The 22,801-nt window shown below is 35.8% G+C and overlaps 5 protein-coding genes across 7 annotated transcripts; 2 read left to right on the top strand and 3 right to left on the bottom strand.

Moving 5' to 3' along the window:
• Positions 1–315: 315 nt before the first annotated feature.
• Positions 316–3,136, bottom strand: LOC108817095 (probable mediator of RNA polymerase II transcription subunit 26c). 3 transcript variants are annotated; one of them, XR_008936743.1, is made up of 9 exons: positions 3,031–3,136; positions 2,211–2,506; positions 2,045–2,113; positions 1,876–1,961; positions 1,626–1,798; positions 1,430–1,551; positions 1,264–1,342; positions 900–1,160; positions 316–663 (listed from the first exon to the last, which is right to left on the bottom strand). XR_008936743.1 is itself a non-coding variant. In XM_056990829.1 (7 exons), exons 1-7 carry the CDS (start codon positions 2,574–2,576, stop codon positions 1,045–1,047), a joined length of 1,011 nt encoding a protein of 336 aa, XP_056846809.1. In that variant the 5' UTR covers positions 2,577–3,120; the 3' UTR covers positions 786–1,044. The 3 variants fall into 3 exon arrangements, 1 of the variants encoding a protein (XP_056846809.1); XR_008936742.1 differs by having other exon boundaries at positions 2,211–3,120; XM_056990829.1 differs by lacking the exon at positions 316–663 and having other exon boundaries at positions 786–1,160; positions 2,211–3,120.
• Positions 3,137–3,643: 507 nt separating this feature from the next.
• LOC108815209 (putative FBD-associated F-box protein At1g05080) lies at positions 3,644–5,029 on the top strand. The gene has a single exon (XM_018587857.1). It carries the CDS (start codon positions 3,644–3,646, stop codon positions 5,027–5,029), a length of 1,386 nt encoding a protein of 461 aa, XP_018443359.1.
• A 5,678-nt stretch (positions 5,030–10,707) lies between these two features.
• On the top strand, positions 10,708–11,287 carry LOC108816650 (uncharacterized). Its single transcript, XM_018589213.2, has one exon. It carries the CDS (start codon positions 10,822–10,824, stop codon positions 11,089–11,091), a length of 270 nt encoding a protein of 89 aa, XP_018444715.1. The 5' UTR covers positions 10,708–10,821; the 3' UTR covers positions 11,092–11,287.
• A 534-nt stretch (positions 11,288–11,821) lies between these two features.
• On the bottom strand, positions 11,822–15,306 carry LOC108818467 (uncharacterized). Its single transcript, XM_018591442.2, has 13 exons — positions 14,827–15,306; positions 14,671–14,743; positions 14,538–14,594; positions 14,340–14,395; positions 13,522–13,741; positions 13,280–13,366; positions 13,122–13,199; positions 12,948–13,031; positions 12,801–12,865; positions 12,534–12,714; positions 12,327–12,415; positions 12,119–12,233; positions 11,822–12,044 (listed from the first exon to the last, which is right to left on the bottom strand). Exons 1-13 carry the CDS (start codon positions 15,198–15,200, stop codon positions 12,009–12,011), a joined length of 1,515 nt encoding a protein of 504 aa, XP_018446944.1. The 5' UTR covers positions 15,201–15,306; the 3' UTR covers positions 11,822–12,008.
• Positions 15,307–17,305: 1,999 nt separating this feature from the next.
• Positions 17,306–19,984, bottom strand: LOC108814218 (26S proteasome non-ATPase regulatory subunit 12 homolog A). Its single transcript, XM_056991504.1, has 11 exons — positions 19,785–19,984; positions 19,499–19,689; positions 19,302–19,409; positions 19,110–19,214; positions 18,960–19,016; positions 18,671–18,867; positions 18,397–18,496; positions 18,198–18,310; positions 17,945–18,098; positions 17,784–17,861; positions 17,306–17,694 (listed from the first exon to the last, which is right to left on the bottom strand). The coding sequence occupies exons 1-11, from the start codon at positions 19,789–19,791 to the stop codon at positions 17,476–17,478; spliced, it is 1,329 nt and encodes a 442-aa protein (XP_056847484.1). The 5' UTR covers positions 19,792–19,984; the 3' UTR covers positions 17,306–17,475.
• Positions 19,985–22,801: the final 2,817 nt, after the last annotated feature.

The raw sequence follows: 22,801 nt of genomic DNA, 5'->3' as shown, positions 1-22,801 counted from the left end.
GAAATATAAGAATTATTCTACTACTATATAAAGGGTTAGGGTCAATCCACTAATTGCCAATTGGTTTTAAGTGGAAGCCCAAAAAAACTTATCATGGTATCAGAGCGATAAGATCCTTTGACCTAATTTACTACAACTACTACTACACCGGTGTTGGGCCCTTCTGTGGATGTTATTCCCACATTATCCACGTTTCAGACCTAGATGTCTGAGCGTGAGGGAGGGTATTGATGAGAAATATCCCACATCGGAAACTTATCATTTATCCTATTAGTTAAGCGTAGTTTTGTCTTATTCCCTTAAGATATGCCAATATGGCAATATTAGTTATTAACTTATTATTATCATTTCCGCGTGGAGTATAAACCATAGTTAAAGAATATACAGCTCATGCCTATCCACAATGACTCGGACTGGAACATAATAAAAATGTGTCTCATTCATCGCGGCGGGTCTCAAGGGCATAAAGTCAAAAAGAAAAAGAAAAACGTTTTTTTTGTTTGGTGTGTTTCGATTTATTGAAAGACAAGCTCTTTCGATTTATCAAGAGTCATAAACGATTTTTTTTCTTCTCAACACTCGAACTAAAAGCTAAGCTCGACAAAGATCACATTTCTCACTTTACATTGACCCGTTTATTAAAAAATTCCAGCAAACGCGAATCTGCACAAAAACAGACACTAAAACTGTCAGTTATTTAGATATAAATTGGCATTAGGCAAAAGAATCAGTTCTCAAGAAAACTAGATACAAGCATCCTTTTGTAAAACACAAGGCAAATATGGTAAACTTGATTTTCAGAACATATTATTCATAAAATCTAAGGAAAATATGTTCTTTAACAGCAAATAAAAGAAATATAAGCAGTAAACAACAAAATGGAAAACAAGTTTACCCACCACAACTTAGTTCCAAATTCTTGACACATTTTTTAAGATTTCACTGTCTTCATCTTGTGTCTGTCTCAGAAAAAAACAGAGCTTTGTTCTCTGTCTTTTTATAATTCTCTTCTCTCGTTTCACTCAACTCTCTTCTTCATTCAATCTACCAGTGTCTAGCACCTCCTTGAGAACTGCCGCCTTTTCTTGGAAAGAATCCACCTTTCTTAGGTTTAGGGATCTCATGAATGTCCATCACCTGTATAGTCCTTTGCTTTTTAGCTGGCATTCAAAAAAAACATAACAAACCCCACGGTCAGGTCATAAAACAATCCAACGTAGCAGACATCAAAGATTTGATTAATTGATCTGAGTTTTAGAAAACCATTCTCGGCTTGCTTGTAGTTTTGTTTTAGTCTTTTCCGAGCTGAGTCAAAATCAATGTCTTTATGCTCCTTCTCCCTCTGTAATAATTCCCCAAACCCAAACTGGCATCAAGATGAAAGGACTTGGAACACTGATATTAGGAACCAGTGTTTGGCAATGTATACCTGAATGGGTTGTTGAGAAGGAGAAGGGCGAGAAAGCTTAGCTGGAGGAGGAGCAACAGGTCTTGTTGGTCTTCTCTCTGGCTCAGTAACGTTACAATGCTTGCTTGAACTGGAATACCCATCTGTCACAAAAAAAAAACGAAAACTGAAATAAAGCTTTGTATGGATACCAAATGTCTTGGTTCAAATAACTTACTCTGAGTGGTCTGGGGAGCAGGTGAATACCCAAAATCAGGAACCTGCTGGCGATTACTGTTATGGTTAGCTCTCTGCTGCGGCGGTGAGTCCTCATCAGCTGTTAAACTAGGAGGTTGGAGATCACTAGACTGGTTGAATTTAACCCACTCGTCTACTGTTTCTTTCCATTTTCTGCAGAGAGAGAAATGAATTAGAATTCAAGAGTGTGAGAGGAGAGGAAGGTTTCAGAGTGTGGTGATGGTAATAACTTGACAAGCTGTTTAGCTAATCTTCGAACTTCGTTGGATGGATGCTTCCTAAGAACTCGATTCACATGCCTTCCAATATCAGTTTCCTGAAAACAAACAGAGAATCATTTCAAAAAAAAAAACTAAACAACAGTTGAAATAAAGTCTGTAATTTTGAACTTAACTATACCTGAAGAGCTTGGAATGTTATCTCCATATCTTCCAGATTCTGAAGCAACTCCACCAAAGCTTCTTCTGTCTAAAATACACCAAAAACGAATTTATCAGCTTCCCTTTTTAGAACACACACACACACAAAAAAAAAAGAATCAATCAAAGAAAGAGTGTAAACAGACCAGATCAGGTTCTTCAAGCTTCTCCTTGATATCAAGAATACTCTTCTGCTCATCATCAAACAAACCAGCAAACGGATCCTCCTCCTCCTCGTCATCACCATTAACCGATTTCTCTCTCAATTCTTCCTCCTCGTGAACCCTCCTCCTCCCATTAACCACCCTAGCAGCTTCCGAAACGCTTCCAAAGTCGCAGTTTCTACACTTGTTAGCCATGGACGTCGCGTAGAGACGCTCCACGATGTTATCTCTCCGCTGCTTCAGCTCTTGACCGTAATCGAGAGACGCGACCAGGATCGCTGTGTCGATAAACGTCCAAACATCGACACCGGCGTTGTCCATAATCGACCGGAATTCATCCAAATCCATTACCGCGCCGCCAACGACAAAAAAAAGGAACGGATCAGCTGATTGGTTATTACAGGGACCAGATCTAAAATTCAATACGATTCAGTTCGGAAGATTGAAAATCGAAAGAGAAACCAACAAAGAAAAAAAAACGATAAGAAATAGATTAAAATCCGATCAAAGGAAGAAGAGCCTTTCGAGCTTTGATGAAGCTTTTTTACTGTTACGAGGAACAGAGAGATTAAAAAAAAATGAAAGAGAGGTCACTAATCAATAAGGAAATAACAGAAGAAGGAACAAAGGAAGATGAAAATGGGAATATTCCAAATTTGAGGCTTTAGATTTTGTTTATTCCTTTTCATTCACTCTCTTCTCCAAGTTTTCTTTTTTTTTTTCTTTCCGTTAAAATATTCTCCAGACAAAACCAATTGCACAATTGAAAAAAAAACAAAGGATGCTTTTGTCCTGGACAGACCAAAGCTAAGCTAGTTGGGTTGTTGTTGTTGGGGGGGAGATGAACAGCTTAGAGAGAGATAGAGAGAGGTTATCAATAATAGCGTTTACTTTTGGAAGAGAAAAACGGAAATTAAAAAAAAAATAACAACACAATGTTTACACTTTGGTTACTGGGCCTATGTTAGGCCTAAAGTAAGGGGAGACAAGTCGGAAGCTGAAAAAAAATTAAAATGTTTACACACTTTAATTAATGGGCCTACAAAGTTGAATGTAACGCTTCCCGGTTGGACTGTGGGGACCGTTGTTTGTTGGAAGGTTTTTTTTTGTTTTCGCTCTTTGGGTCATCCTCCATTTTTTTTTCTGTTGGACTGTCTTTGATACGGTCTCGTTTTGATGATACATTAAACGTTTTTTCAACAGGGGTAAGTAAAGAGGATAGTGTCACAAAATTTGTGTTAATGCCTTTTATTATTATGTGGAGAAAGAAACCCTATTAGATTGAGGAAAAAATATAGATATATAGATATATACTTTTACCAAAAAAAAAAGATATAGATATATATCTATTATTTAGGTCATAACGATTTCCTTGGTTGCTTTCGATTCCTTGTCCTATGGTTTTTCTCGTGAAGATGTCAGAAGCCAAAACTAAAGAGACAGATTGTGAAGATAGGATCAGTGCTTTGCCCGAAGAGTTGCTAGTGACGATTTTGTTGCTTGTCCCGATTCAAGATGCAGTAGCCACCATGATTTTGTCCAAAAGATGGCGCTATATATGGATGATGTTGCCTATCCTTGATTACAATGAAAACAATGATGACAACCATGATCATGTTGTTAGTGATGATGATGATGATGATGATGATGATGATGGTGATGATGGTGAGAGCAAGAAGAGCATCTGGTGGTTTTTAGACAAGTCACTTGAACTCCACAAAGCACATGTGCTAGCAATATTGCTTATCAATCTTGGTCGACGATGTCCTACTGATACTAATGTAGGAAAGTGGGTTGCAAAGGCTGTTGATCGCGGCGTGGTGGTGGTAAAATTCAAGCTTCGATGGACAGCAGGTCCAACCAAATTGCCTAAGAGCCTTTACACCTGCGAAACGCTCCAGGAACTGACTCTATCTTACAGGATTCTTGTGGATCTCCCTTCCAATTCCTGCCTCCCATCACTCAAAACACTTCAACTCATCTGTGTGGTATATAAAGACGAGGCCTCTCTGTCTAGGTTTTTATCTAGTTGCCCCGTCCTTATATTTCTCGCCATGAAAAGAAAGAAGAATGACAATCTGACAAAGTTTGTTGTGAAAGTGCCTTCTTTACAGGTTTTATGGTATCATAATACATCGTCGTCGCAAGATGACAATGACCTAGTGGATTCTGGTAATTGTTTGGTTATAGATACTCCGGCATTAACAACAATTTCCTTCACTGATTATTCAAGAGACTCTTGGTCGATTGGGAATATGCCATGTCTTGAGGAGGCAGGTATTAGTGTCAACTCTTTATCTAATTTTGACAAGATCATAACAGCTTCTTCGGCCATCTTGTCTCTTGACTTGACTTTTACCGATGAAATGCTTGTGCACTGTAGCACCCTAAGATTTTCTCGACTTATAAGATTATCTCTAGATCTAAGTATATCAGACTGGGTGGAACCACTCTTCCTTTTACTTGATAATACTCCAAAACTCGAGGAATTTTCAGCAAACAGTGATTTTACCTCAGAACCTGAGGATATCCCACTTACATGGTATCAACCAAGTTCTATTCCTGGATGCTTGTCGTCGCATCTTAAAATATTTGAATGGAGATACTACGGAGACAGAGAAGAAGAGGAAGGATTCTTGACATACATCCTATCCAATTCTAAGTGTTTAAAGACTACAACAATCTCTCTTAGACCCATGTTAGCTCCTGAAGAGCAAGATTTCATCATCGAGAAGTTGAAAGATATTCCTAGGGTTTCAACATCATCTCACCTTTTTGTTCAATCGAAAATTCAATTCTGAGATGCTAAGATGTTAATGTAATGAAGCCATAGATATATAATATTTTTTGGAAGGTGTTGTCTGTTTTCCCAAAAATAAGGTGGTATCGTCTATCTGTTCTTAATTCGTTCATTCAATATTTTGAGAAAATCTTCTACATACCTGATTTTTAAAAAGGATGGTTTCATCTTTAATCGTTGAGAACAAAAGGTTTGTTTGTGATTTTATTGTTGTATGAATTATTTTTGACGTGTTGTACTTGTATGAATGTAATTGTTCTCTCTTCTAGCTTCTGAGGGATTTTTTGGTAAGCATGAATGAGTCAAGGTCAACGTGACTTTTTTGACTGGAAACCTTTGGAGGCATTCAAGTCATGGAACGTTGTTCATTTATAATGATCTAAACGAGAAGTGGAGGTATTGGAGTATGATTTCTATATAGATTAAGAAATCATACTAATACAATTATAGATAAGGATTTATATGATTTTCCTAGATAGATTTGGTTTTATGTTTTTCCTATTGTCGAACTACTTTACTTGGTATAAATACCAAGCTTTATGATCAATAATATTCAAGTTGTTTTTATCCCAAACTAAGATTTGTCATGGTATCAGAGCCAAAACAAATTTAAACACCAAATCTATTCCTATTCTCGTGTTCTTCTCAAAACCTGAGACACACGAATTCATTCATCATTCTTGTGTTCTTCCTGAAACTTGAAGCACACGTCATCCATTCAAACAATGTCGATTACAACAGCAAAAAGTGAAGTCAAATACAAGACCATCACTCCATACGACCTGTCATCTAATGATAATCCGGGAGCAGTGATCTCACAACCACTTCTCAACGGGTCAAATTATGATGAATGGGCAATCAACTTCCGTATGGCCCTTAGCTCGCGAAAGAAATTCGTATTCCTTGACGGCAGTCTCCCAAAACCGGCAGCCGATTCATCTTATCTTGAAGATTGGATTGCAAATAATCATCTGATAGTAGGATGGATAAAACAAACAATAGAACCAAAGATCAGATCATCAATTTCAACCCGAGAAATCGCAAAAGATTTGTGGGACATCATCAAGAAGCGTTACTCCATCAAGAGCGGAGCAAGGCTTCAACAACTAAGGATAGCACTCGCAAATTGCAAGCAAGAAGGTTCCACCGTAGATGAATACTTCGGACGTCTCACAAAACTCTGGGATGGGATTGCCGAATGTATGACATCTAAACGGTGTGGCTGTGGCAAGTGCGAATGTGACCTCAATACAGCAAGAGAACAAGAAGCAGAGACTCTAAAAATTCACGACTTCCTAGCAGGACTTGACGACTCCGTACACGGTGTCATACGGTCCCAAATTTGTGCCATCTCTCCTCTTCCTGATCTAGATAGCGTTTATCAAACTATCTCACAGAATGAGATTATCAGATCAACCATAAAAACAGAGCCATCCGTCATGAGCTTCACATCTCAAGCTAAACCAGCAAACTATTCCAGACCGACTGCAAAGGATACTTCGAGACCAGGAAACAGAGATCCTTCTCGTCAGTGTACCGTTTGTGGACGAACAGGTCATGAAGCTTCAGGATGTTTTACCGTGATTGGCTATCCAGAATGGTGGGAAGAGAGATCTAAACCTAGGAGCAACAACCGCAATACTACAAACAAAACAACTTCCTCCAGCAGTCAAGACCGTAATACGATGCCAAGAGCAAATACAGCTACGGTCTCGACACCAAAAACAATTCAGGCAAATGTAACCATCACAGATGAAGATCGTCTAGGTCTTAGCGGCATCACAGATGATCAGTGGGCTATCGTACAAAAGTTAATCACCAAAGGCACCTCTGCAGACTCCTTGAAGGGTAAGAGAGACGACTGTGTCTGGATATTAGACACAGGAGCCACTCATCATATGACAGGATGTCTCGAACTAATGGAGAACACTCGTGATATCCTGCCTATTCCTGTTATATTACCTGCAGGATCAGAGGCTGTTGCCTCTAAGCAAGGGACGGTTAAATTAACACCAACATTACACATACACAATGTGTATTATGTGGATGGATTTCATACTAATCTTATCTCCTTTGGTCAACTAGTTACAGACAACTTTCTTGTCGGCCAAGTTACTGATAAATTAATGATCTTGCAGGACCGTACCTCGAGGATGCTGATTGGAGCGGGTGAAAGAGAAGGAGAGGGATTGTATCGGTTTCGCGGAATAGAGTCATTCGTGTCGCTCCATACTACTGTTCTCAATGATTCGGTTTTGTGGCATCGACGTCTAGGACATCCATCATCTCGCATTACTGGCATGATCCCTGATCTTAAGAACTCGCCATCATCTGATAATATTCTTAAGACATGTGATATTTGCTTTCGAGCTAAACAAACTCGACTTAGTTTTCCTGATAGTTCTCATAATGCTAAAGAAGTTTTTGATTTAATACACTGTGATCTTTGGGGGCCATACCGAACAACAGCACTTTGTGGTTCTCGATATTTTCTTACAATAATTGATGATCGATCTCGAGCAGTATGGCTTTACCTATTACCAGACAAGACGAAAGTCTCACAGCAACTCAAAGATTTCTTGATCATGATTGAAAGGCAGTTCTCTAAAAAGGTCAAGACATTAAGAAGCGACAATGGAACCGAATTCATGTGTCTTACAAAATTTTTTAAAGAGCAAGGAATTATTCATGAGACATCCTGTGTCCACACGCCTCAACAAAACGGAAGGGCTGAGCGGAAACATCGTCACATCCTCAACATAGCACGAGCATTACGATTCCAGGCTAAGCTACCAATTGAATTCTGGGGTGAATGTGTACTAACCGCTGGACACCTTATCAATCGCACACCATCTATCTTACTCAAGAACAAAACGCCGTATGAAATTCTTCATGGAGAGCCGCCAAGTATGAATCACTTAAAGGTGTTTGGTTGCTTGGCATATGCACACAACAAAGACACTAAAGGTGATAAATTTGCACCTCGCAGTAGGAGATGCATGTTTCTAGGATATCCATCAGGGACTAAAGGTTGGAAGCTTTATGATCTGGAACAGCTAACTGTATTCATCTCTCGAGATGTGGAGTTTCAGGAAAACATCTTTCCATACACAGAAAAAGGAAAACAGATTGAACAACAGACGGAGACAGTGACTCCATTACTAACATCACCCGATGACTCAGAAATTGAGAATGAGATCCCTGAGACACATTCTTCAGACCCATCCACTGAAACAGAGGACACGACCTCTGTAATAGACGAACCTATCACAGAAACCCAAGATAATATGGGACGAGGACAGAGAACACGAATGCCTTCTACTCGACTCCGTGACTTCGTCGTGAATACCGTTACTACAATCCCCGTCTTCGCTTCTTCTCTTCCATCATCCGCACCTCAGCCTTCCTCAGGTACACTATTTCCTCTTGATAATTATTTGTCATATGACCGTTTTTCTAGTTCCCATCGAAGCTATCTTGTTGCTCTAACAACACATATTGAGCCACGAAGCTTTCGGGAAGCAATGAAATATGATGTCTGGCGTGCATCAATGGGGACTGAGATGGATGCTCTCGAACGTAACCATACATGGGACTTGGAAGAGTTACCACCGGGGAAAAAGGCACTTGGAAGCCAATGGCTTTATACGATTAAGCTACTTGCTAATGGAAAGATCGAACGACATAAATCACGTCTTGTTGTCTTGGGAAATAACCAGCAGGAAGGCTTGGACTACACGGAAACCTTCTCACCTGTGGCAAAGATGACTACAGTCCGTTTTTTTCTTGATGTTGCAGTAAAGAAGAACCATGAGATCCATCAAATGGATGTCCATAATGCGTTTCTTCATGGAGACCTACATGAAGAAGTATACATGCAAATACCTCTTGGCTTTCGGCAACCAGGCGAGACTCGTGTGTGTCGTTTACGCAAATCATTATACGGCTTAAAGCAAGCTCCTCGCTGCTGGTTTGCTAAGCTAGTGGAGGCACTTCTCAAATATGGATTCACTCAAACACACTCCGACCATTCTCTCTTTGTGTATTCTCGCAACAACGTCACATTGCGTATTCTTGTCTACGTAGATGATTTAATCATCTCTGGAGACTCTTCAGATGCAATTAAAGTATTCAAAACATATCTATCTACTTGCTTTCTAATGAAAGATTTGGGACATCTCAAATATTTCTTAGGTTTGGAGGTTGCTCGAAGTCCGCAAGGCATCTACCTATGTCAACGAAAGTATACTCTGGATATTATTACAGAGTGTGGATTGTTGGGATGTCGACCAGCTGGATCACCTATGGATCAAAACCATAAGCTTGGTAAATCGGAGAGCTCACTACTTCCAGACCCAGAACGTTACCGTCGGCTAACTGGGCGTCTCATCTATCTTCTTGCTACACGACCGGATCTCACTTATTCAGTACATATTCTTACTCAGTTTATGCAAAAACCAAGAGAAGAACATTGGAATGCAGCTTTAAAAGTGGTCAGATATTTGAAAGGAACCGTGGGACAAGGAATTTTGTTTCGTGCCAACACTACGTTTTCGATCACTGGCTGGTGCGATGCGGACTGGGGCGCTTGTCCGGTCACTCATAGATCGCTTACTGGCTGGATAATACAGTTTGGGAGTTCACCAGTTTGTTGGAAAACTAAGAAACAAGATGTGGTTTCACTATCTTCAACAGAGGCCGAGTTTCGGGCTATGAGGGAGATTACTAAAGAACTGATCTGGATCAAAGGACTACTCTTGGAGTTGGGCATCGATCATAAAGAGCCTATGACGGTCTGTTGTGATAACAAATCAGCTCTTCATATCAGTGCTAATCCGGTTATGCATGAGCAGACTAAGCACATGGGAATTGTATGTCAGTTTGTTAGAGATGAGATAGCAAAAGGCGTTATTCGAACAACATTTGTGAAGTCTCAGGATCAACTTGCAGACATTTTAACAAAGGCTCTTGGACGAAAAGAGTTTGATGCATTTCTTCTCAAGTTGGGCATTAATAATTTCCATGCTCCAACTTGAGGGGGGGTATTGGAGTATGATTTCTATATAGATTAAGAAATCATACTAATACAATTATAGATAAGGATTTATATGATTTTCCTAGATAGATTTGGTTTTATGTTTTTCCTATTGTCGAACTACTTTACTTGGTATAAATACCAAGCTTTATGATCAATAATATTCAAGTTGTTTTTATCCCAAACTAAGATTTGTCAGGAGGATATAGATTTGTTTAATTATTTAAGGCCAACCAATACGTGATCCTATTTTCAGAAAAAATGTGCATTTAATCAAAAGAAACAAAGAAAAATTGAGTATCTAATTATATAATAAGTTTGTTGACAAAAAAAATTACATAATAAGTTAATTAAGACCCTCACACGTCTCACCGAAATTTTCAGGTGTTTTGAATAACGATATAATTACAATAACAGTATCTATGTTAAAAACTCTATATAAAGATATATAAATAAGAGCAAGTCAGCGAAAAGAAAAAGCTTACAAACCAAGGTGTTAGAGCAGACACGCGTTTCGTTGCCATGGAAAGAAGTCAAAAGGATGATGGGGAAAGAGAGATAGATTTCTTAGCAACAACGTCGTAGTTTCAAAGAAGATAATTTACTATAAATAAAATATTACGTAAGCATCCAAGAAATTTACTACAAATAAAATATTTTAAAAAAAGAATTCGACCAAAACTTTATATCTGCAAGATAGAATTGTTTTCAGAAGATAATTTAATATTTAGCTTCAATCTGATTTTTTCCGTCTGGTTATGGAGAAGAGAAGACGAGAAGAGATGGTAACGGAGATAGAGACGGCAGCTGAGGACCTGATGCAGCTAAGCGACGAAGAGATTAGCTTCAAAGTAATCAAGAAGAAGAAGATTGAAGAATTATTCGGTGAAGATGATACTCATGAAGACCAATGCACGAAAGAAAGGGTGATCTTGAGAGTAACGTCATCGAAGAAGAAGGAGAAAAAAATTAGGACGCTCGAGAGCATTTACATGGCGACACGACCTATCAGGGTCGTGATAAGATGATGATACAACTCTCTTAGGTTCGATATTTTAGGGTTCTATTGTTATCACATTATAGTGGTCTTCTTTGAGCATTTACATGGCGACGAGACCTAGCTAGACATTATGATCTATATTTGAGAATTTATAATTATTTCAAAGAAGAATATGAATGAATGTTAAATGATTTAAAGAGATAAGCTTTGTATCGTAGTATATATATGTCATGATAATGTGTGCTTGCAACTGCCAAGTTCTATGTAAACCTATGTTAAGGTTTCAAGTTTCGACTTTTACAGGAAAACAAATGTAGATAAGTCCAATCTAGAAATCCACCCAGAATCCTGAGACCGGTGAATACAGGTCTAGGAGATGATCTAAAATGGAAGAGAGATCATCTCAAAGAAGCTGGATTTGTTTGATGATGGTGGCGTACTGGCGATGATATAGAGGAAGAGAACTTGGAGAAGAAGTTAAATTGTAACTTGATTGATTTCTTTGAATAGCCAAAATGCCTGCATAAAGTGTTTGGAACCGGTATGGTTTGGTTCTAGGTAACCAAATTACAAATGAAATCATCAAAACAAGTTATATTGATTAAACCGTATGGCTAAGCTAGTATATAGTTGGCTAAAGATATCAGTCAATTTTTTTTTTTTCGAACACCTATCAGTCAAAATCTTTAAATCTCATGTATCATCGTCTAGAACACCAGGCCAATTTCAAAACAGTAAACAAATAGTAACACTGTTGATAGAAAGTAAAATAACCTTATGATATAAATATATGGAAATGTTACAACCAAAAACGGAAGGAAAGGTCTCCAATAATCTTTTGATTTAGATAATAACACATGTTTCAGTCAGGAGACTGATTATGAATCGCAGTCCAGTTTAGGTTTTATACCGAGTCGGAACAAACAAATCTATCTTGCCTGCATTTCACGCCTTGGCTTTGGCTTCATATTCATTTGGAGGCTGCAATTAATGATACTCAACTCAGTAAACCTTAAATAGATGAAACCAAGAGAGAATAAACTGATCTATCTTACCATGAAAGTTGCAGATATCATCTTCTGTGCAAACCATCTCATGTGCATCGCTCTTTGAGCTGCCGCTGCAGCCTGAACCGTTTCAAACCGCAGATACACAAAACCTGCGCTCTTCCTGCATTTCACCAAGTTTTAGCCCCAACATCACATATCTATAAACACCATACATGCAAGACATTTTTATTGAAACTCATGGGATGATACTTACTTGTCTACATATATATGGTTGACCTGCCCATACTTGGAGCATTCTTGACGAACGTCTTCTCTTATTTCATCATCAAAATCCAATTCCGTCTGCAACAAAATAATGTTTTAATGTTAATATTAAAAGCCAGCACCCGCTTTACACAAGGCTGAGACTTTTTTTTCCACAGCTCTAAGGCGAAGAGAAAAGAAAGAGTCAAGAACCGACCTCGGTTGCAGGATCAAACATGTTCTTCAATAGAAGACATTGACTTGGCTGACCAACAGGCTCTGTGACAAAAGCAGGGCTGGCTGTTGTCGGAAGCACTGATGTCGGGAAACCAGGATTCATGCCTGGTTGATTAAGAGCTGCTCCATTTATAGCTGGTACTCCAAAAGGTCCCACAATGCTGTGCATATTAAATATGTTAGAGACGCACTAAAATTTTAAAATATGTGGACTGAAGGAGTAATAATGCATAAAAGAGAGACATACTTTGCTGCGACACCTGTACGATCCAGCTTTTGCATAAGCTGAACCCTCCTTTGTGCATTTAAAGCCTGCGAGAGAGAGTCGTTAAAGAACAAGTAATAGTAAATAGAAAGGAGACAAAGGGTACAAGAAGAATGTTCTCTAGCTTACCAGCCCACCTCCATCATCATCATCAAAATCAGCGGATTTTGGATTAGCGTCTTGTGTGCCTATATGCTCAGAGACGAACGAAACCTAAAAGCAAACAGAATATATATTTATCAGTGTGAAATAACAAGCAAGTTCATCAACTGATCATTTTTCTACGAGGAGTTCAAAACTCACCTTGATTGTTCTACCGGCAATCTCTAATTGACCGTTCAAGGCAGTTTGTGCTGCCTTCGCATGTTCAAATTGGGCATACTATGGAAGGAGAAATAATATGAGTGAGGAATCCCCAAAAAAAAAGAGCACCAACTAATTTGAAAATGAGTTCTACTAACCTGGATAAATCCATAACCTTTGCACTGACCACTTACAAGGTCATATGGCATCTGAACAAGCTCAATAGGACCAAATTGCTCAAAAATCTGACAATGAAAAAAAAATGTGAGCAGAGATGGATTAATTAAAGATCTTCACTAACACTTGCTGATCCGTTCATAAGTAATACAGCATCTCAAGTCTTAAGAAGCCATTTATCTTTTCTTTTTGATACTATTAAGGAGGGTGAATATGACAATACCTGTCTAAGTTGCAACTCTGTCATGTTGTAATGCAAGTTCCCTACATAGAGCTTTCGATCAACAGGGCCAGTACCGCCTACAACGCCTGTAGTGGTATTTGATTGTGCCAGATTCTTTTCAGCTTCAGAGGGCTTAACCATCACAGGTTGCCCAAGAAACATATGTCCAGACATAGCTATGGCCATTGGAACAGACATCACATTATAAAACTCAATATACCTGCAAGTCAACAAGAGAGAGATACTTGACTTAAAATACACGTCAGATGAATATATCAGAAAAACGTAGCAAAGAGAAGTTGTAAACAAAAAAAAACTTTTGTGCGGGGAATCAAGCTGAGTCTCTCTTGGTTTGGTTAGAGGCCTAGATTAATAGAAAATGTTAGCCATCATGATAAAATGAACAATAATTAAATCTAATAAGCAATGGAGATAGAAGCAAGCTCCTCTATTAGTACATATCCCAAACAGAGGACTGAAAAAGCACCAGAGAGTAGAAGGAGGAAGCATAAAAGAAAAAGAGAGGAAGAATCTAAAATAAGAATGATAGGCTAATTGGTTCCCTCCTTCCCGAAGAGTTTTTGCAATGGAAAGTAACAACTGAAACAGGATTCAGGTTTTCTGACATCTACCTTGAGCAGGCAGAATTGATTTAAACAAGTGCCATCATCCCCATCATTATCGCATTGATAGTGCATCTAAGAATACAGTTAAACCGAGCTCTTGAAATTGCAGAGAAAACTGAATATGCAGAATATTACGAACCAAGTGCACATACACAAAACTTAAGTTTACAAGAAGGTGAAAGAGAAACATACCCGACTCCTTTTGATCGTCTTGAATTTCTGTCCATGATCAGTCGCACATCTCTAACCTGAAATCACAACGAGAGAAGGAAACATAAGAAAAAGAACCTAAAAGACCGAGACTGATGGAGTAATAATATTAACACATTGCTATGGCATAATCAAACTACAACAGGGAAAGGAACAGGAAGGCACAGAAAGTAAACTGACCTTGCCAGCTTTGGAGAAGAACTCATAAACATCTCTCTCGGTAGCTTTAAGAGGCATCTGTGAATCACAAAAAAAAAAACAGTTAAGGTTGGCTTAATCAGTGAAACTTAACCATGTGACTTCAATAGTCTACCTGATATGCAAAAACAGTTCTTTGGTCTCTCTCTGGATCAGCTTCAGGCTCATCTTTCTTCTCCTTGTGTCTCCTGTGCAAATCATAAAAGCTTTCAGTTCAGTACATTGGAGCTTTGCATCATTCATTCCTATAAACATGTGTCAACAACGTTACCTGCTTCCTCTTTCCTCTACTTCCCTCCGTGATCTACTGCTGCTTCTCCTCTCTCTGTCTCGGCTTTTCTCCCTATCGCTCCTGTCTCTCTCTTTGCTAGTCCTCTCACGATCCCTCTCTCTTTCCTTGTCTCGGCTGCTCCTGTGCCTCTCTTTCTCCCGATCCCTTCTCTTGCCTTCGCCGTTCTCTTCGTCCTCTCCCCGAGACCTCTTACTCCGACTGCTCCTTCGCTCTTCGTCACCGTTTTCTACGTCACGCCTCTCTCCTTCTCTCTTCCTGTAACTCCTCTCGTTACCGCTCTCTTCCTTCTTCCTATCCAATCCGTCTCCTTCCTCCACCGTCTTCTCCAGGTAATCGTACTCGTCAAACCCCATCCTCGTCAACGACGCGGCAATTCACCAATTAGGGTTTCGAATTGAGACGAAGGCGATTAAGGAATTGGAATAATGGATTTAGCTCCGACAGATATCTAGACGGGCGATGGTGGGTAATACGTAAACAAATAGGCGAGGTTATAAACAAAACAAACTAGCACCGTTAATAATGGGCCTAAGTTGGTGTTGCAGTAACCCAAAAAGGCCCATTTTATGCTCGGTTTGGTCTGCTTATTATTATCTACGATTTGAATTATTTTGGGTTTTTATATTGGTTTATATGAATTACGTTTTAGATTTTCTGAATATTAATTTGATTTTTAATTTCGTACTGTGTTTCAAATACGCAAAATGTTTTAAACTAAAAGATCAATTTGATATATATCATGTATACATTTTAGTATCGTATGATTTGGTTTTATGTCTTGATAATCTAAGTATTAAGTTTAAGGTTTTCACACTAGTAACTAGTTCAGTAATTATTTTTAAAGTTACAAAACATTTTTTCTTATTTTTAATTTATAATCAAAGGTTTCCTAAGTTTTTATAGATATATATTTTTTTGTTAATTTTTAACCAAAGAATTCATCCACCAACAATCAATACTCAGAAGAAAACAAATGGGGAAAATGGGTCTATTCCAACCTGAACTATTTGGATCGTGCCAAATACAACCCGAACAAATGAGTAGTGCCAAATACAACCTAAACTCAATTAAAACTTTTAAAACCTATCTGGACTTTTTAAAACATGCCTAAATCTACATTGAAATATTATTAAATATTTGAAATTATATAAACTACTATTTTTTCATCGTATTAAATTTTAAAACTTTGGTGATAATTTTTTCTGATTTATATAAACACATAACATGTTTTTACTTATTCTATCTTCAATAAACTTATATCTTACTAAAATATAAATAATAAAATATATATAATTACATGATCTTAGATATACTTAAATTTTGAAGTTATTTATAAAATTTCTTGTATAGATTATTTTTATTTTTAAAACTTAAGTGAATTTTTTTCAAAGTTATTATTATATATTTGATATTTTGTTCAAAAATGTTAAGAACATTTTAACTTTCTTTCACTAAGATATCTTGCTCAAAATACTAAACATATTTTGAACATATATTAATATATATATATATATATATATATATATATATATATATATATATATTAAAACAACGTTGTTTTATCTTATTAACAACAATTGACTAATTTCTGTTAGAGTCAATATAGATTTAAACACATTTTAAGTACATGTATTTTTTCTAATTAGGAAAAATTTCACTTATACCACTTTGATGATACTATTTTTTTATGTTTACTATCAACAAAGGGACATTTTCAAAAAATACCCTAAATTTTTGATAAAATAACACTAAACTAATTTTTCAAAAATATTTATAAAACATATATAAACCCAAACCAAACCCTTAATACTAAACCCTAAACACTCATCACTAAAACCTAAACCCAAATTTTTATATATTTTTGATTGAGGGTATTTTTGAAAAGTGGTACTTAACTTGTGGTATTTTGACAATTTCTCTAATTATAATTGATATCAAGTCGTATTTGGCACCGACCATGTGTTCGGATCGTATTTGGCACCACCAAAATTATTTGGATCGAAATAGATATTTTTCCCGTGTATCAAAATAAATAATAATAACTTTGAAAAAAATTCACTTAAGTTTTAAAAATAAAAATAATCTATACAAGAAATTTTTATAAATAACTTTAAATTTTAAGTATATCTAAGTTCATGTAATTATAAATATTTTATTATTTATATTTTAGTAAGATATAAGTTTATTGAAGATATAATAAGTAAAACAGGTTATATGTTTATATAAATTAGAAAAAAAATTATTACCAAAGTTTTAAAATTTAATACGATGAAAAATAGTAGTTTATATAATTTCAAATATTTAATAATATTTTAATGTAGATTTAGATACGTTTTAAAAAATTCAGGTAGGTTTTTAAAATTTTAATTGAGTTCATGTCGTATTTAGCACTACCCATTTGTTCGGGTTGTATTTGGCACGATCCAAATAGTTCAGGTTGGAATAGGCAATTTTCCCGTTAAACAAATGACTGATAAAATCAAGAAGTGGCAAAAACTCCACTAGTGTACAGCAACTACATTTTTCAAGTCTTGCCAAGTAAACAACTGTTTCGAGTTATTTTTTCAACACAAATCGCTAATAACTTAACGAAGATCCTTAAAAGGTTTTGCCAAGGAAACAACATGTTCAAGGTCTCAGTGCGGCTTTGTGGACCATGGTTTCCTTGTGAATTTGGTGGCAACTCTTCTCAACAAGATCTAAGAGCTTCTCCAAATTCACTGCCCACGAGTTGAGAATCTCGTTGCTGTCCTTTGCGATCTGAAAGCACACGATTCCTGATGGTCTGTCTATTTTTGCAATCAGTGCCTTCGACACAACCATCTCTGAGAGATGCTTCTCCGCCTCCTGAAGGTATTCCAATAGAAATACAGTTTGTATAAATTACCAAGGAATCCAAGTGAGAAGCATATGTAACAACCAGAGAGATCAATTACCTCAATGCTTAGGCATAAAAGCTCTGCAAGTCTCTTTAAGGTTATCCTTGAGTAGTACTTTGAGACAACGAGAATATTCTGCAGATTACAGAGAGGGAATAAGAAAATTTATAACAGAAACTGACATAGCAACCAACAATGATTCTCATGGAGAGGCTTACATGCTCAATGATTCTCAGCTTCAGATCTTCACCAGCTTTGTCACCCAAAGAGCCTCCAACCATGCTTTTTTCGTTCTCAAACTCACCCTTGTATTTGTTCCAGAGAGATGTCCATTGAATAACCTCCATTGTCACTACCTGTTTTAGAAGCATCCTGGATCGAAAAATATAAAAACATAATAGACCACTCAGCACCACATATGAGACCAAAACAGTAATTTAGAAAACCAAGTTTACAGAGAAAGAAAAGTACTTGAAATCAGGAATTTCTGATAAGTTCTTGTCTTCCAAAGTTGCATTGAGTAAGCTTGATTGCATTGGATCATGAGGTGCCAATACCAAGAACCAGCAGATCTTCCTCAGGACCTATTGTTTGAAGATGAAAGAGAAGTAATTCTTAAACCAACCATAGAACGTAGGCTAAACACTGAACCAATGGGTATGATGCTTACTGGAATCCACTGCTCTGGCGTTTCTTTAACAGAAGGGATGTCATATATTGCCTTGTAGCTACGGCAGATTTCAAGGTACTCATTGTTATGAGAATAATACCTACACGGTTGAGTTTTTATATGGTTATTTATAGAAATACGAAATACCGCGGAAATCATCAGAAGTCAGTTGAAACATAAATGCAATTCATGTTATACACCACTGGTCAAGGAAAACACTCAGAAAAAACAACACAGAACACAAAGCAAGAACAATATGTTAGAGAAGCCTTACCGAATCATTAGCTCATAGTAAATTCTCTTGAGCTCCAACAAAGTCGGTATATCAGCAGGAGCCTCCTCTACAATGTTCTCACCTTCCTTGGGTTTCTTCTTATCTTTCTTCGTATCTGCATCAAAAACCCTAGGATTGATCTTCCTAGATAAGATCTGTGCACGAACATAATCTTGACGATCCAAGCACAAGCGGACCTTGAAAAAGGTTACCCCAAACGTAGTTAGCAACACCAAATGAGAACACCAATAGATACATATTAAACAACAATGCAGAGCTAAGTCCTCACTTGTTCAAGGATGAATGCAATTTTCTCAGTTTTTGCCATAGCTCCAAATGTCTCCACCTGTTGTTCACCATCACAATCCACGGATTAACTACGAAAGAGCAATTACAATGGATTTAGTAGTAAAAGGCAGAGAAAAAAGACAAAACTTACAGCAACTTCTTGCATAAGATCTGCAGCCTCAGCAATCTGACCCTGGTCTTCCTTAATCTTAGCAAGCTTCCTTGTCAGACGAGCTCTTTCGATTTCAACATATATCTACACACGTGGAGTTCAAAATACAAAACAATTACTCAAGATATGATGAAGAGTAACAAACAACATCAGTTTTCTCGATCTCCGCACCTTCCCAGCAGACACATTGTTCAACGTCTTGATAAGCTCAATCCGCGTTTCAATGTCTGGAGTCTGATCGATGTACTGCATAGCTTGCTGCACCATGGATTGCACAGCCTGCAAAACGAAACAAGTTCGCAAAGTAAGATCACTAACATAGAACTATGAACAAGGTCCTTGTTCCACACGAGCTCAATCGAAAGTACCTGTTTAAGCTGGCCGCGTTTCTTGGAGAGATTGAGAATCTGCTCGTTGAGAAGCTTCCAGTCCTTGGCTTCGAAACAAAGCTGCAGAATCTCAGTCGCGGCTTTCCTTGTACCGGAGACATTCTCCGCCAGTCTCATCTGCTTCTCTTCATTCAGAAGCCGATCTATCGACGCCTCGAGGTTCCCTTTGTCTCCCTGAGATCCAAAATCATAAAACAGAATGAGATGCAAAATTCGAAACAAGGAAACAATGGATGATAATAACAGATCTGAGAAAATCGAGAACTCGCCATCGCGAAAGCACAGCTAATCAAACTCAAATCGGGAATGGTTGAGATTATGGTGACAGAACGGAGAGAGGAGGCGACGGGGGAGAAAGAGAGCTTATGGAGTTGCCGAGAACAGCTGAAATCGCAAAGTCCGAACCCCTTGAACAAGAAATCTCAGATTCTTCGGCCGATAATCCTTTCTTCTTACAGTGGGCCACTGTTGGGCCATTAACTAATCTCAGCTCATATAATATGGTTCCAGTTTGGGGTTGGTTGGTTCGTTTGGTATCATAATCCGGTTTGGTAAGCAATTTGCTGATTTAACATATTTATCTGATCAAAAGAAAATTATATTTCACAATCATATAAACATGGTGTAACATATTATTTTTTGGAATCGTATAATTCGTATGTCAAGAAAATAAATGATTGTTATACACAATGTTTTAAAAACCGGATAGGACATACATTCTAGTTGGTCAATAATCAAGCCGGTTTAAAAGTAATATGAAAATAAATGTAAAGTCAAAATATAATAAAAACTAATTTATTTATAAGATATTTAAAAGAAGAACAACTACAATATTTATGAAATTATTTTATTTTGCAAAAAAACATTATTTTAAATTTAAATTTGAGAAAACCAAGTTTTAGTATAACATTGAATTGGCTAATCCCCTAGTCTATATTTGAGAAGTGATTTTGATATGTGTCATCACCATATATATTTCAATCAATTTAATGTCGTCTCTACAATCAATTTCACAAAAAATGATGACATGGTTACTAAAATTGATGACATGGCTTATAGTTAAATATGACATGGACAATAAGATTTATTGCTGATATATATTTTTGGTAAACTTTATAAAATATGGCAATAATTCATACATTACATTTAATGTCGATTTATATTTTTTGGTAAACTTTTTTAAATATGGTAATAATTCATAAATCATCCCTAAAATAAATATATTCAAATATGAATTATAAATTTCGAAATTTATTTAATTTTACTTTTATAATTATAAAATTTTTATTACTAAAATTTCAAACTTTTCTACATCTTTTAAAAAAGTAAATAAATTTTAATCGTAATATCATTAGTTTCTTTTAGATATCTAAATTTTTTAAAAATATTGTTTAGTTTTAGTCTCTATAATATTATTTAAGAAGACAGTTTCCTATGTGTCGCGGTCGCGTTAATTCTTATGATGGTTAATTACAATAGTACTCTTAGTGAATCAAATATATCTATTTCTCATTATTAAAAAGAAAAAAAATTCCTTTTTATTTGGGTTTCCTTCTCTAAATAACCTATATAATGAAAAAAATTGTAAATTTTAAAAACGAAAAATATCTTTTATATATAATGCGATTCATTAAAAGGAAACTTAACAAAATAATTTTGATTTTAGAGTAAATAAATAATTATCCCTTTAAAAGATAATCTTAAACAACATAATATATATTTAATATAATTATTTTATTTTAATTAATCTATTTCTCAAATTTATTACAAAAAAAATAAATAACATAACACAAGATATTTTAATGAATAAAAATGCATTTTTTATTTTCTAATTAAGTATCCTTTTATATTTTTCCAAATCAAATATATAATAAAGAAAGTATTTAGAAAATTTATAATGAAAACATTTTTATATGTGATGTAATTTATATAAAAAAAAAGTTCAGAAAATAATCTTGACTTTATAAGTTTATAAGTTATTTTTATGCAACTTCGTACCGATCATGACTTTACTTTCTATTTTATTTTTTTTGCAAATTAACATATACCAAATTATAAAAGATAGTAACATACTTACATATCTATGATGAAGAACCAAAGGAATACAATTAATTCAATTTGGTTGAGTTAAACTAGAAATAATATATTTTAGTTTGAAGGAATATATGTAACACAATATATCCACAAAATGAGTAATTGGACTAATCTAAATTTTTAATACAAAATCAAACACTTAACTAAATATAATGTATTATTATTCATATTAATATTTTTTATAAATATAAACTATAGAACAATGTAACATACTATTAACTAATATGAGATCTCAATTAATATTATGAATATATATTAACCAACTATTGCAACTAAGTTATTTTCTATAATTTATACATATGCATGAGGTTTCATAATACTATCGTTGTTATATTAATATCAGTAATTTTGAGTCAACTAAAACTTTAATTTATTTTTACTATTTGATTTTAAAAATAAATTATATTAAATTATACATAATCTTTCTAAATATATTTACAAATCTAATTGTAAACAACAAAATTAATCAATATTTTAATCTATAGAATAAACAAATTATGGTTGAATCGGAAAATTAGATATTATTTTATATATCCAAAATTATACCTTTGATTAAAATAAAATAATATTATTTGAAAAATAGCATACTGATTACAATATAAATTACATAGTAATTTAAAAATAAAAAAATTATAGTAAACTATTTAATATATTAATTTTATAAATATTTATATCTGTGCATGCGCACAGGAAAATAACCCAGTATGAAGTAGTTGTTGAGTAAAAAAAAATTTGAGAAAACCAAGTTTTAGTATAGCTTTTTTTTTTAACTCTGGATAATTATGCTATTACAAACTATGAGAATGTTACAGACGATTTTACAGCCGACAATTTTACCCGTTACTGACTGCATCACCTCACCTGAACCACCCTATCGTATCCATGTCTGACGGTACTCCTTGCGCCATGCTGCAGAACCTCTTGTAAGCTTTCTCTCCCTTTATTCGCATAATTTCGTCTTCACTGGGACTCGAAACCCAGACCTTCGGGTGTAGAAGCATTAATGAACCTTAGTCAAACCACTGGACCAAGGGGGCTTCCACATTTTTTAGTATAGCTAGATCATCTGTTTTAGGACCTGACTGGTGTAACCGCAGCGGTTGCGGTTGCGGTTGCGGGAGTTTGTGGTAAACTACCAAACGCAACATCTGTTAAATAATAATTTAACAATATTTACATTTTATGTAA

Source organism: Raphanus sativus, chromosome 7 (assembly GCF_000801105.2).
Source record: "Raphanus sativus cultivar WK10039 chromosome 7, ASM80110v3, whole genome shotgun sequence".
Lineage (NCBI taxonomy): Eukaryota > Viridiplantae > Streptophyta > Magnoliopsida > Brassicales > Brassicaceae > Raphanus > Raphanus sativus.
The sequence above is the reverse complement of the archived record's forward strand: the minus strand, read 5'-3'. Positions and strand labels throughout refer to the sequence as shown.

What these genes read in the sequence shown, in the direction of transcription:
- LOC108816650 (XM_018589213.2), top strand. Translation starts at nt 10,822, where the DNA reads ATGGAGAAGAGAAGACGAGAAGAGATGGTAACGGAGATAGAGACGGCA.
- LOC108815209 (XM_018587857.1), top strand. Translation starts at nt 3,644, where the DNA reads ATGTCAGAAGCCAAAACTAAAGAGACAGATTGTGAAGATAGGATCAGT.
- LOC108818467 (XM_018591442.2), bottom strand. Translation starts at nt 15,200, where the DNA reads ATGGGGTTTGACGAGTACGATTACCTGGAGAAGACGGTGGAGGAAGGA. An exon ending in CAGAGTTGCAACTTAGACAG is followed by an intron (nt 13,367 to 13,521) that starts GTATTGTCATAT and finishes TTTCATTGTCAG; the next exon opens with ATTTTTGAGCAATTTGGTCC. An exon ending in ATGATGATGGAGGTGGGCTG is followed by an intron (nt 12,866 to 12,947) that starts GTAAGCTAGAGA and finishes TCTCTCTCGCAG; the next exon opens with GCTTTAAATGCACAAAGGAG.
- LOC108817095 (XM_056990829.1), bottom strand. Translation starts at nt 2,576, where the DNA reads ATGGATTTGGATGAATTCCGGTCGATTATGGACAACGCCGGTGTCGAT. An exon ending in CTTCTCAACAACCCATTCAG is followed by an intron (nt 1,343 to 1,429) that starts GTATACATTGCC and finishes GAATTATTACAG; the next exon opens with AGGGAGAAGGAGCATAAAGA. An exon ending in CTACAAGCAAGCCGAGAATG is followed by an intron (nt 1,161 to 1,263) that starts GTTTTCTAAAAC and finishes TTTGAATGCCAG; the next exon opens with CTAAAAAGCAAAGGACTATA.
- LOC108814218 (XM_056991504.1), bottom strand. An exon ending in ACAATGTGTCTGCTGGGAAG is followed by an intron (nt 19,215 to 19,301) that starts GTGCGGAGATCG and finishes CCACGTGTGTAG; the next exon opens with ATATATGTTGAAATCGAAAG. An exon ending in ATCTTATGCAAGAAGTTGCT is followed by an intron (nt 19,017 to 19,109) that starts GTAAGTTTTGTC and finishes GGTGAACAACAG; the next exon opens with GTGGAGACATTTGGAGCTAT.